The following is a 12,500-nucleotide window of genomic DNA, read 5'->3' on the forward strand; positions in this document are numbered from 1 at the left end:
ACATTGCCTAAGTTAAAACTTTTAAACACATACCACCATAAACATGTGAGATAATTCGACAAGAGACATTGAAAGACAGCTAACTCACTGCTTCGTCAAATAAGAGAGATCAACTATATACTGTATATCTGGAAACCACTTACAGATTCCGATTAGCTTAATTTGCGTCTGGATGGAAAGGTGTTATCTTTCCCCATCCCACCCATGCTAAGCCATTTCTACCATAACATGCGATCTACCGTGGAAAACAGAAGGCAGGCGATTTTTTTATCAGTTCTAACCACACAACGACGTTGCATCTTTGCTCCTTGAATGTCCAGTGGTGTAGTCCAGTGTATATGCAGGTATACGGAGTATACCCACTTATTTTTCAGTCAGCATTGGGTATACCCACTTCTCAAAACAGGGTGTTTATCCTGTGCTGTATGAATAAATAAAGAGTATATCCACTTCTCCAGGGACCACTACACCACTATGAATGTCGATATGTAATGGTATGGCGTTATTGAAACTTACTACGTGTAAAAAAGACTAGAAATTGAACGTTTAATGTTGCCTCGGGCGCCTTTACGTGAACATTATTAAAACGTCACATAAGTCCACTAAACAATTCCCTATTCGCATTCGCAAGTAACAGAAGAGAAATACCCCAGAGGAGGGAGGAATGATAAACCAGGTACTTGGTCGCACCGACGAGCTAGATCCTTCCCAGCAAAGGTGGCTAAGCGGTTAGAAACAGCACCATTAGGTACACAGTACCACCAACCTGAAGAGCGCAGGTTCAAATCTCGCGAAACTCGTGTAAAATCTACCTGAAAAGCCACAGGTTAGATATTTACGAGTGGCAAACATGTCCCAAGTTGCAAAACGACTATCTCAATATCAGAGTGAGCCCGACTCTGTATAATTACATGCCAAATGTGAATCTCAAGAACATTACAGAGAGGAAGCTCTGGAATATGAGTGGAACAGCCTCGAAAGTACATTGCAACCCTCGAACTCTGAAAATGAAAGGCAAAGCAAGAATCGTGATATCCCCGAAATCAAAACCCTAAAGACAGAACTCTGAAAACGGAGGGCAAATCAAGAAATGTGATAACCCCGGAGCAAAACCCTAAAGACAGAATATTAATTAAATTATTATCGTGTACATTTTAATTTCTTTTTTATGGGGCAATAGCTGTAAATGGGAGGGGATACGTTTTGTCAGTTGAAAGCTGACCTATAGACAGAATCTCATCAAATCACAAGACGTTTTAATTCAATTCCGTGTCTGTGACGGCCGCCAGGCCTTGCATGTAACATGCAACATGCACGCAGTATATTACCTACACGCAACACTCGTTCGCACCACACTACTGATTACTGATCGCTTCCTGCCTACTCGTTAGTCCAGTCTTTTGTTATTTCTGTCGTTATCGTTTGGGGTTTATGAAATAAACCTTAAATGTTGTTTAAGAAAGCTACGTGTCCGTCCTCCCTCACTTTATGGTTTCCCTAGGCCATAATAGTGTGGGGGCTCGTCTAACTTGGATTAAATAGTCTTAATTTATCATAATCCGCGGTTACGTTGATTTGTTTGTTTTCCGCCACGCCATTTTTATGAATGGACTCCGCACGTGAGTAACCTCGATGGTTTACGTTCGTTACATGGTTGCTGAGCCGAGATGATTCTGCTTGTTTGGGGGGGGCGAGAGACGTAGTGGTAGTATTATTTGTTATTGATTGGTAAACTGTAGGGTGAGTAATATAACCTGTAATTGTCGGGCGCATTACCGCTAATTAGTGTTCTCCGATAGCTGTTCAGAGTGAGTATTGTATTTTTGTTTGTTGGCGAGGTGTGAATGTCCTTGTGTGATGGGATAACTTTTATAGACATCTTCCCCGAGTAGAAAGCTCCAGTGTCGAGCTTAGGTTCCAGCGACTGCATCTGGGCTGGTGGTCACCGCCGTGGGAGAAGGCTGAATCGACTTTAGTCGGGATGGCTGGAACCCAGCGGTATTGGTGGGCAGATTCTTGCTAATCCCCGGCTCTTGGATGCAGTCAAGAACATAGGTTAGATTAGTTGGAGGGGGGAATATTTAGGGGGATAGGGTTGTCTTGTTGCATGGGAGGAATCACACCTCTGTCTATTTTTGTTTAGTTTAAGAACAGCTGATCGAAATTAGTAGCGTCGACATGTCAGAGGTCGATAAGTTCATCACTGCTCCTTCAGTGGAGGCTTTTGAAGCCTTGGCTAAGGATCAACTGTTGATACTTGCGGGACGCTATAAAGTTAAATTGTCTATCCATGCCAAGAGAAATAAAGGCGTAATGAAAACGATTATTCGTGATACGTTAGTGGAGCAGGAGGTTTTGCCCGCAGAGCAGGAGACTTCTCCCGAATTACCTTCCTTTGGTTTATCTTTTGAGCAGCAGAAAGAAATTTTGCAGTTACAGTTGGCCAAAAGCAGGGAAGAGCATGAGGCTCACATAGAAAGGTGCAAATTGGCACGCGATTTCGAGCTGGAAAAGCAAGAGCTCGAACGCGAGAAATTGGCCTTTGAGAACAAGCGCTTGGCATTGATTGAGGAAGGGAAATTGGCAACTTCTGCCCCAGTTAATGTCAGCAATCTTGCGAGAAACATAAGACTTCTCCCAAAGTTTGAGGAATCTGATGTGGACACCTTTTTCATTTTGTTCGAACGTGTGGCTATTCTACAGGATTGGCCCGATGCTACGCGCTGTTTATTGCTCCAGTGTGCGCTGAGTGGTCGAGCGGCCCAAGCTTATGCAGCACTAGGAGTGCCCGAGTGCCATACTTATTCGTGTGTGAAAAAGGCGGTGCTCAAAGCTTATGAATTAGTACCAGAAGCATACCGTCAAAACTTTTGTGGAATGCGCAAACGTTTCGGTCAAACGTATGTGGTGTTTGCAGATGAGTTGTCACTCCAGTTTAATCGCTGGTGTACTACGTCTGAAGTGGAGGCGTTCGAGGAATTGGGCAGTCTTGTTTTGATTGAGCAATTCAAGAATGGTCTACCGGAGGACATTGCGACTTATGTAGCAGAACATCACGTTACTACGGTAGCCGACGCAGCAGTTCTAGCGGATGACTATGCTCTGATACATAAAACCAGACCTTTGGGTACTCCGCCAGTTTGTGAGCGTGTTCAGTGGAGTCGCCCAGCTCCTCGTAGAGACACGGTTGATGCCCCTGTTGCTTCTGGTCAGAGGGAGTTTCGTACTGAGCGCACTCAAAATAAGTTTGATTCTAGCGTAACTTGTCATTTCTGCTTGGGTGTAGGGCATACCAAATGGCAATGTGAGGAGTTAAAAAAGAAGAAGGAAAAAGAATAGAAGTAGGCCTATAAGGGGAGATTCCGTACTAATACTCAGACTAAGGATGCGTTGGAGTAGTTTCCTCCAGCCATACAACCTGCACATTAAGCACATTAGGGGGAAAGAGAACGTGATTGCGGACGCGCTGTCACGCGCTCCTGCCAGCTAGTGTGTCTACCATCTGTGTCTTCTCCTGTGTTGTCCTGTCTTTTAATGTTTCAGGTACCGGAACATTAGAGGCAGTTTGAGTCCAGGAGTTATGGTGAGATTGTGAGTTTGGAGACATGGTTTATGGATGAAATGGGAAAAAATATGGTGACCTTAGATTTGACTTTCAAAGGAAATTGTGCCTGAATAACTATGACCATTATATGATATGGTAGGGCGCTAACGTTAACGTAATGGTGATGGGTGATTGAATTAGGCCTAACTGTATTGATATTGGTGGTGGTTGTGCTGGTGACTTAATGGTGATGCGTAGTGAAGTTTTCGAGACGAAGACTATTGTGATCTCGTGGTATTTGTGATTGCTGATGTTTCTAGCTTACTGGTTACTGTTTAAAAAAAAAAAAAAAAATAGTAAGTAACCTTATGGGTGGGTAACTGTTTCATGTATTTTGTGATTGTTGTTGAAATGTTATGCAAATATGAGTTCTGAACTGACCCCATTGGAAATCCGGCGGATTTCTTTTATGGGGGGAGGTGTGACGGCCGCCAGGCCTGGCATGTAATTGTCTGCAGGTGTCCCCGATTAGGACTGAGGTGGGCGGGGTTGCTTAGGACGCGGCCTATATCTACCTCCCGGTTCCGCTGCTCTGCCGCTTTGCGCCTTGCTGCTGCCTGCTTCCGACTGCTGCCGTTAATTGTGTTTATCTTTACTTGGTGTAACATGCAACATGCACGCAGTATATTACCTACACGCAACACTCGTTCGCACCACACTACTGATTACTGATCGCTTCCTGCCTACTCGTTAGTCCAGTCTTTTGTTATTTCTGTCGTTATCGTTTGGGGTTTATGAAATAAACCTTAAATGTTGTTTAAGAAAGCTACGTCTCCGTCCTCCCTCACTTTATGGTTTCCCTAGGCCATAATAGTGTCGTTTTCAACCAATGGCTGCAGCAGGGTGTGTGTGGCTAGACTGCTGACAGTCAATATGCTAATAAGAGCATTTCGTACCTCTGTCAGCGGGAGGTGAGAATGCTAAACACATCGGCCCCCCTCCCCTCGCAGGTTCCTTCCCGGGAATTTCCGTTCGTATGCGGCAGACGGATATTTCGGGGGAATGTCCGCGATCAGCCAGGAATGGTGATCATTCGCGGCTGTATCACAGCGTATACGGGCCCGATAATCTTGCTTTTCGTGCAGTGTCAGCTCACACACAAACAACTAACTTCTGTTGAAAAACCCCTCCCCTCACATTCACTCAAGCCCAACTTCTCAGCAGTGCTCAAGCAGAAGCCCCCATCACAGTCCCCTACCCTCTGGGGGAGTAGTGCTGCCCTCTAGGGGTGTAGTGATGCCGGTGCAGGGGGGAAACCTGACTCATTCTCTGATAACAGCCTGGCTTTGGTGCCCCTATTCCCCTGGGAGAGACTGCATGTGAAAAAGATGTCAAAGCTTTGTGGGGGAAGGGGCGGGGCCCTGCGACAAAGTGTCCTCTTTTTCACAAACTCAAATCTGGTCACCCTACATTACAGATAATTCACTTAGCCATCGTGTCTAGGAGGTTTATGGCAGGTTTTATCCTATATGGATAGTATCAGCTGGCATCCAGGGTTCAGATAACGCCACGGTCCGAGTTGACACCATCTCCTCAGTTCTGGCCAGGGCATCTCTAGTTCCATTCCAAATCAAAGTTTGAATTCGTTTCTTGAGTTCTTAAATTCTTGAAATAGTATTCGTTCAATTCTATAACTGGTGTAATAACCATAGACATCAGACATGTAGACACAGACATGTTCTTTATACTGTATGTCTATGGTGATAACTAAAACACAGGAAGAAATTCCTCTCTGGCACGAGCAGAATCCCGTTCGCACACGTTAAATGTTTGTTCCCTCAAGCGGCAATTGAAAAAAAAAAAAAAAAAACATTGACAAGCTGACACAATTCGCCTTCCCAAATACTAAACTTAAAATGCTGAATTATTAATAACAGAGGAAATTTAAAAAGGTAAAAAAATAAGCAAATTGACGCAAACCTTATCTGGTTTTACCAAACACGTGGGTTCGTAATCGTTGCATGCTATGTGGCGACGGCCAGTTAAAGTTGCAAAGTCTGTTATTTCTGTTCTTAATCATTGTGATGCGGAGCACTAACGCTGAACATGAATGTACGTATGCTACCTGAGTGTTTATCACGGTGTGGAATGTAAGACACAATTCATTACTCTCGTGAAAGCAAATCTTGGAGTCCAAATTCACGAGACGGATGTTGACATGCGGCGAGATCGGGTCAAGGATACTGGAACCGGAAGTGAAGCGGGCGTGTTCGAGAGGGAGTCGCGGAGCGTATTCAAGTGGCAACTGTCACGTTCAATAACGTCTGGACCAGAAGAGACATTTACTTCAAACGTCGCCTGATCGGGCGCGGTATATACCTGAACGAACTACTCACAAAGGAACAAGGCCAGCTGTTCTACACATGCAGGATGGCTCGCAAAGAAAACAAAATAAAGGCTGCCTGGACTGTGAATGGGCAAGTATTCATCATCACCAACTCAGGTGATAGAGTGAACATTAAATCACAAGAACAGCTAGATCAGCTATCGACAACTGCTAGACCTATGGACGAACCTAGGGTTACTAGATCTAAAAGTGACATGCAAACTTCACAAAAGGCTGAATAATGGCTGTCCACTCAAATTCTTTCAATTCTGCAAATCTCAACTATAACTTGCTTGAACATTTTGGTGGCCAGAACTCGAAGGATCTCAATGAAATCCTACAGAGTTTCACTGATTCCGACAAAAGAATTACCCACTTTTACAAAATCCTCATACATTGACTCTGCTGACACCAGCATTATTTTGAAAGATCAGGCGACTAAGTTTAAGGTTCTCAGCCTTAACATTCAGAGCATTAACGCTAAGTTTGACCAGTTGAATGCTCTCCTTGGACTACTAAATGACAATGTATATTTTGATGCAATATGTCTACAGGAAACCTGGCTGGACAATGATGCCTTAACCTCAGTATTTCAGATCCCAAATTATTCTTTAATACATCAAGGACAAATGTGTTCCAAACATGGAGGCTTGATATACCTGCGTGAACATTTTTGTTACACCCCACTATGTATACAATCTTCCTCCAGGTTCTCAGAATCTCAATTTATTGAAATCTCAGGTGGTACACTTGACAAAAACCTTGTCCTGGGAAATATTTACCGCCCCCCCCAAACTTAACAACAGCAATGAATCCATCTCTGCATTCCTGGAATAATTCAGGCCTATGGTGGAAAAACTAGGGCGTTTCAAGCATAATGTAGTCTTCTGTGGTGATTTTAACATTGACCTGCTCAAAGTCAAAGAGAGAGACTCTTATGCCGAATATTTGGATATGTTGACAAGTCATGGTTTTTACCCCAAAATCAATCTGCCTACCAGATTCTCCAACCTGAACTGTACTCTAATTGATTGAATTTTTCTGCAGATATTCATCAGAGACAATGAAATCTCGATCAGGAATTATCGTCAGCAGAATTTCTGACCATCTTCCATACTTTACGTGTATTAATGTTATCAAGAAGAAGTCTCTGCCTCCAAAATATGTTAATGTGAGAACTAATAGTGAAAAGGGTCTGTCCATAAAAAAAATCATGAATTACAAAGAAAATACTTTCATTTGTGTGATGCTTTCCCTGCTGTTTCCGACATTTTTAAATGGACTCGCGCGATGTTTTTTCTTTAATGATCACGGGTTCGCAATGCATTGAGGGAAATCAGTCTACCCCTCCGTTTGAAGTGTGCCCTCGGAAAATCTCCGTTTGGAGGGGTAAAAAGCACTTCCCCTTCCCCTACCCCTCTGTCTTAACGTGAATTGGGATAGCACTACCCCTACACGTGAACGCGCAAAACGGAGGGGAAGGGGAAAGACGAAGGGGTAGGGGGTGAAATGGGATTCAGCCGAAGTCAAGGTGGATTACGAAGGGTATCTTACACTCGATAGCCTACAGGGACAAATTGTACAGAAAAGTGAAACAGGCTCCTTCTGGTAGTATAGAACACTCCAGGTTATCAACAAACCTCCATACATACAACCCCATTCTTTCTAAATGCATCAGAAATGCTAAGAAAAGTTATTATATGACTCTGTTTGAATCATATAAAAATGATGCACAGAAAACTTGGAGTGCTATTAAAGAATTCTATAACAAGGGTATGAAAACGCCCACGCCCACAACATTTTTAGTAAATAATCAATCCATCAATGACACCCCAGTTATTGCCGCAAAATTCAACCAATTCTTCGCCAATATAGGACCTGAACTGGCTCAAACAATACCAGCCGATCCCTCCGGGGTAAATTACAAAGATTTCCTGAGCACTCAAAGCAACACTTCCTTCGAGTTCACTCCAATCTCCGATAGCTATATTTACAATATTATTAAAGGCTTAAAACCGAAGTCAAGTTCTGGCCTTGACTCATTATCAACCAAATTTCTTCAGGCTGTAAATCATTTGGTTGCAGCCCCAATTGCTCTCATAATAAATCAATCTTTAAACAGCGGCGCTGTACCGGAAAAACTAAAAATTGCTAAAATTATACCACTATATAAAAAAGGAGACAGTAAGCTATTTGATCATTACAGACCTATCTCTCTCCTCCCTGCAATATCAAAAGTATTGGAAAAAACTGTTTTCAACCAATTATACACCTACTTAGAAAATCATAGTCTCCTGTATAAAAGTCAGTATGGCTTTCGACGAATGCATTCGACAGAGACCGCGTCCCTTGAAATGGTTGATATTATTGCCAATAATCCCAATCTCAGTCTTTATGGACTTGTCGAAGGCGTTTGAAACACTTAATCACGACATTCTGTTAAATAAGCTATTCCATTATGGCATCCGGGACAGCGCTCTAAACTGGTTTAAAGACTATCTCACAAACCATCTATAATATGTAGAGTTCAATGGAGCAAAATCCCCAGTCCTACCACTCAGCACAGGAGTTCCACAAGGCTCTATACTGGGGCCGCTTTTGTTTCTGCTTTATATGAATGATATTCACAAAGTGAGCCAAACTTTCCGCGCCATACTATATGCTGACGACACCACATTGGTTAGCCCCATATGCTCTTTTCAACTAGACAATAACCAGCTCAATACACACGCCCTGTCTGAAACCATTAACAATGAGCTTAAGAAGGTTGCCACATGGCTCAATATAAACAGACTCTCACTGAATGTCCAAAAAAACAAGTTTATGCTCTTCCATTTCAGACAGAAAGATATCTCAAATATAACCCTCGACCTAAAGATCAGTGGTGAACCCCTGGAACAGGTAGAACGTTTCAATTTTCTGGGATTAACTCTGCACGAGACACTAAGCTGGAAACATCACACCGACAAAACTGCTAACAAAATTTCTCGTACACTCGGCCTATTGAACCGTATGAAAAATGTTTTACCAGGTTCCACTTTAAGGCGAGACACGGCAGGTGAAATATCGATTTTTTTCATGCCCTGGTCAAATTTGAGATTTTGGGCTAGTTTGCCTCTTTAACTTGTTATCTTTCATACTACCATAAAGAAAACGTCAAAATTACACATTTAAGTGTCTGTTTCACTGCATTTAGTTCAGCCGCGGCATCCATTTTCTCCTAACTTTACCAAGAATTCTCCCTTGAACCACGTTCAGCGTTTCGTCTTTTTACACGACATCTTTCATGTCTGGAATGACTTTAAAGCTATGAGCCTCGATCAGAAGGCTGTGTAATCCAAATATGGGCATTTCCTTTCTTTTCAGCAACCAATCCTGACTTTCTGAAGGGATTCATTGGCTGACGGCGCTTTTCTGCTAACGTGATTCGCTCAGTGCCCCACGTGTTGTCTTTAAATGCAGTTTTCTCAAAATGAGTGTTTTTTCATTTTTAGGTACACATTTCTCAGCCTATGTAGAGCCTAGGTGCACCACACTTCCCAGTTGCACACATAGCATTGTTATGAAGACATCTACAGATGGATGTATTTATAAATTGTTCCTGGCCAGATTTATGGGTCATTTTACCTGGAAATCATGGCGAAAACAGGGTTTTTAAGGCCACGGATAGTATATTTTGATTTCCCAGGTCATAAAAGCAGATATCCTAAAATCCATCTGAGTATTTTTTGTCATTTGATATATGAACAAAATAAAACAAGAATTTTGGTCCTGGCTTTATCACAGTTTAAGATTCATGTACCTGAAATATATGCAAAAACGTGCATATTTAATGAGATCCAGCCTAATTAGCATAATTAAATATGCAAAGTTCTAAAACTTGTAATACATTTTTTTTTTGTAATGATGTATGTAATCAACTGGTAAAGTTTCATGGTGATCCCTTGTATTTTAATTTTTTACCCTATTCACCTGCCATGTCTCGCCTTAATAACTATGTACAATGCTCTAATAGTTCCGCATCTGCATTTCGGTGTACTATTATAGGGTCTCAATCCGGCACGTCTGGTACATCTACAGAAACGAGCTATGAGGATCATCACCAAAAGCAAATATAATGAGCATACTGAGCCAATTTTCATACGGTTAAATCAATTAAAATTAGATGATATCTACATAATACAGTGCCTGAAATTCTACCACAAGTTCTTAAACAATAACCTCCCTGCTTATTTCCTGAACATGTTCACTCAAAATGCATCCTGTCATAACTATAACACAAGGCACCATCTTAGACTTTACACCCCTTTTTGCAGGACTGCTGCCTACAAACATTGTATCAGACATCATATTCCATATTTACTGACACACTTAGACACATGCATGACAGACAAACTCACTACACATAGCCTTGAAGGATTAACCCTGTATTCAAAAGCCCACCTCATTTCCAAATATTCTGCCAGCTGTACAACAGAACATTGCTATGTTTGCAACTAAGCTATTTTTATTTGTAATAATATTAATTTATTTTAATTTATTTTAATAGCAATTAACTACTCTGGGTGGATCCTATGATAGCGGCACAATATGTAGCCTTATAGGATTCTCCCGACAGCATCATATACTTTTCTATACACTGATCTAATTTCTTTGTTTATTTTATGTATCTAATTCATTGTATGTTATTCCATCCGTAAAATTGTACTTATATTGTTGCTGTCAAATAAACAGTTCTGAGTTCTGAGTTCTGTGTGGCAGAGGTTCGTCTATAATAAGGCAGTGGTCATGGCGGTGTATAGGCTGTATTGCTGTGTGTAGTTGTTGTGAGGTTATACAGTATTGTTTACCTAGTGCAATCTGTAAGGTACCCCCACCCCCCGGGAGCGGCAGGGCAATTCGAAAACGGCTGGCATCACTAAGCATGACACTATTGCGACAATACATTCTACATTACTGGACACGTAGCCCAAGGCAGTATCGTTTCATACCTCAGACAGCGAAAAAGCCCTTTTCACACGCACGTAGGCTTAGTTACACTTGACACTTCGAGTTAAACCACTTGTGTACAGTTTTGACGTAGTCTCTAATTGGCTAAGAGCGTAAGAACGCCTTTGCGTCACGGAGCGCTCGGAGGCGCCGCGCGCACTGAGTAGAGCCAGTCGCAACCGTGAGTGGGCGCGCGACACGTGGAATAGGTCGGACGTCTCCGAGGACAGTTTGGAAGGCATTGATTCGGGGGAAAACTTTTACAAGCTAACAGCAGAAGCCCCATGTTTGCTGCCATGCGAGTGGAACTACAGCAGTGCGAGAATGAGGAGAACTCAGCGAACTCGGTGAGCGAGCGGAGAAGTGCTGTGGCATCGGATCGATCCCCTGCTCAAGCGCTTGGGGAATGCTTGACAATAAATCAATAAAAACTCTAACTACGCATGTTTGTGAGCAATATGTTTGTTTATTAACCAAAGCAAGTTTATTTTCATGAATGCACTTCTCATGTGTCAACACTTATAAACACTAATTTTGTGAACTGTATTAAAACTTTGATTAAGTGTTTGGTATGCCCTGCATGAGATTAAAATACCTACTTTCACACAATGACTGTTTACACACTCTGAGCAGCATAGCATAACCTGGCATTAGGTGTAATGACTGTTGTGTCTTAACACTGCATCGGTGCACTTCGGTAATCAGACTGTGAAACTCCTGTTAATTTCCAGAAGGCTTGGTGATGTGACGTTTTGTTGAGAATATTAAATATAAGTTTTTAAAATGACCAGCGGGTTTTGAAATGATCACGCTTATTGCATTATAAAAATACTCCCTGCCAGGTTAGTTAGTGACTCATAAAGCTTGTCTGTGGCCTAATGTCATATTAATTGATAGCCTGATCAAACCATATTTATTATTGTATTGTTACTCTATTATTGTGAATACCAGTCTGGTACCAGTCCGTATGTAACACATTTGACCCATATGTCTGACGCGACTCTATGGTTCCTCCGTAACACCATTCTTAAATTGCCGGTAGGCACCATTTGTTTTGTCCGGAGAAACACTTCCCAATCCCGAGCCCCTGCTTTAGTCACTCAAGCCTCTGGAGGTCACAGAGAGAGGCCCAGATAAACACGCTGCTGTTATCGGTGCCAGTTCCCGAAATAGCGGCAGCGCAGAATTCCCCCCCGACTTCCAGCTCTCCATATATGTGCCTCCCCCGGGCGGAGGGTCTGGAAGCCATGACAGCGACAGGGTCCGACATTCCCACCTGCTCCGGCCACGGGTTTAATTTAGGAGCACTCGCTCGAAAGGCTGCCCTGGCCAGATGTATTAGCGTTTATAATCCAGTATTCGGACACTGGACTGGTTGGGCTTTCACCTGGTTCAAATTAAATTAATGACCTGTCATTAGGATCTGATTCCATGGCCTAGATCTATAAATGCGCCTCAGCCCTGTAAATGCGAAAACGGAAACAGGAGACCCCTATATGAAGCAGTGTTGTGAAAGCTGACACCGTTTCGTTTGGTCTCTGGGCTGAAGACGCTGTTTAGGGTCGTCAGCTTTTAAGACGT

At 42.5% G+C, this 12,500-nt stretch overlaps 1 protein-coding gene across 1 annotated transcript in view; it reads left to right on the top strand.

The window, feature by feature from the left end:
* The first annotated feature begins 11,093 nt into the window (after positions 1 to 11,093).
* usp28 (ubiquitin specific peptidase 28) overlaps positions 11,094 to 12,500 on the top strand; it is a 74,739-nt gene continuing 73,332 nt past the window's right edge. The window contains exon 1 of the mRNA XM_080853341.1: positions 11,094 to 11,266. Within this exon, the coding sequence (XP_080709467.1) occupies positions 11,204 to 11,266 (63 nt within the window). The 5' untranslated portion in view covers positions 11,094 to 11,203. The remainder of the gene's footprint in view (positions 11,267 to 12,500) is intronic.

The sequence above is a fragment of the Sprattus sprattus genome (assembly GCF_963457725.1).
Source record: "Sprattus sprattus genome assembly, chromosome: 1".
Taxonomy (NCBI): domain Eukaryota; kingdom Metazoa; phylum Chordata; class Actinopteri; order Clupeiformes; family Clupeidae; genus Sprattus; species Sprattus sprattus.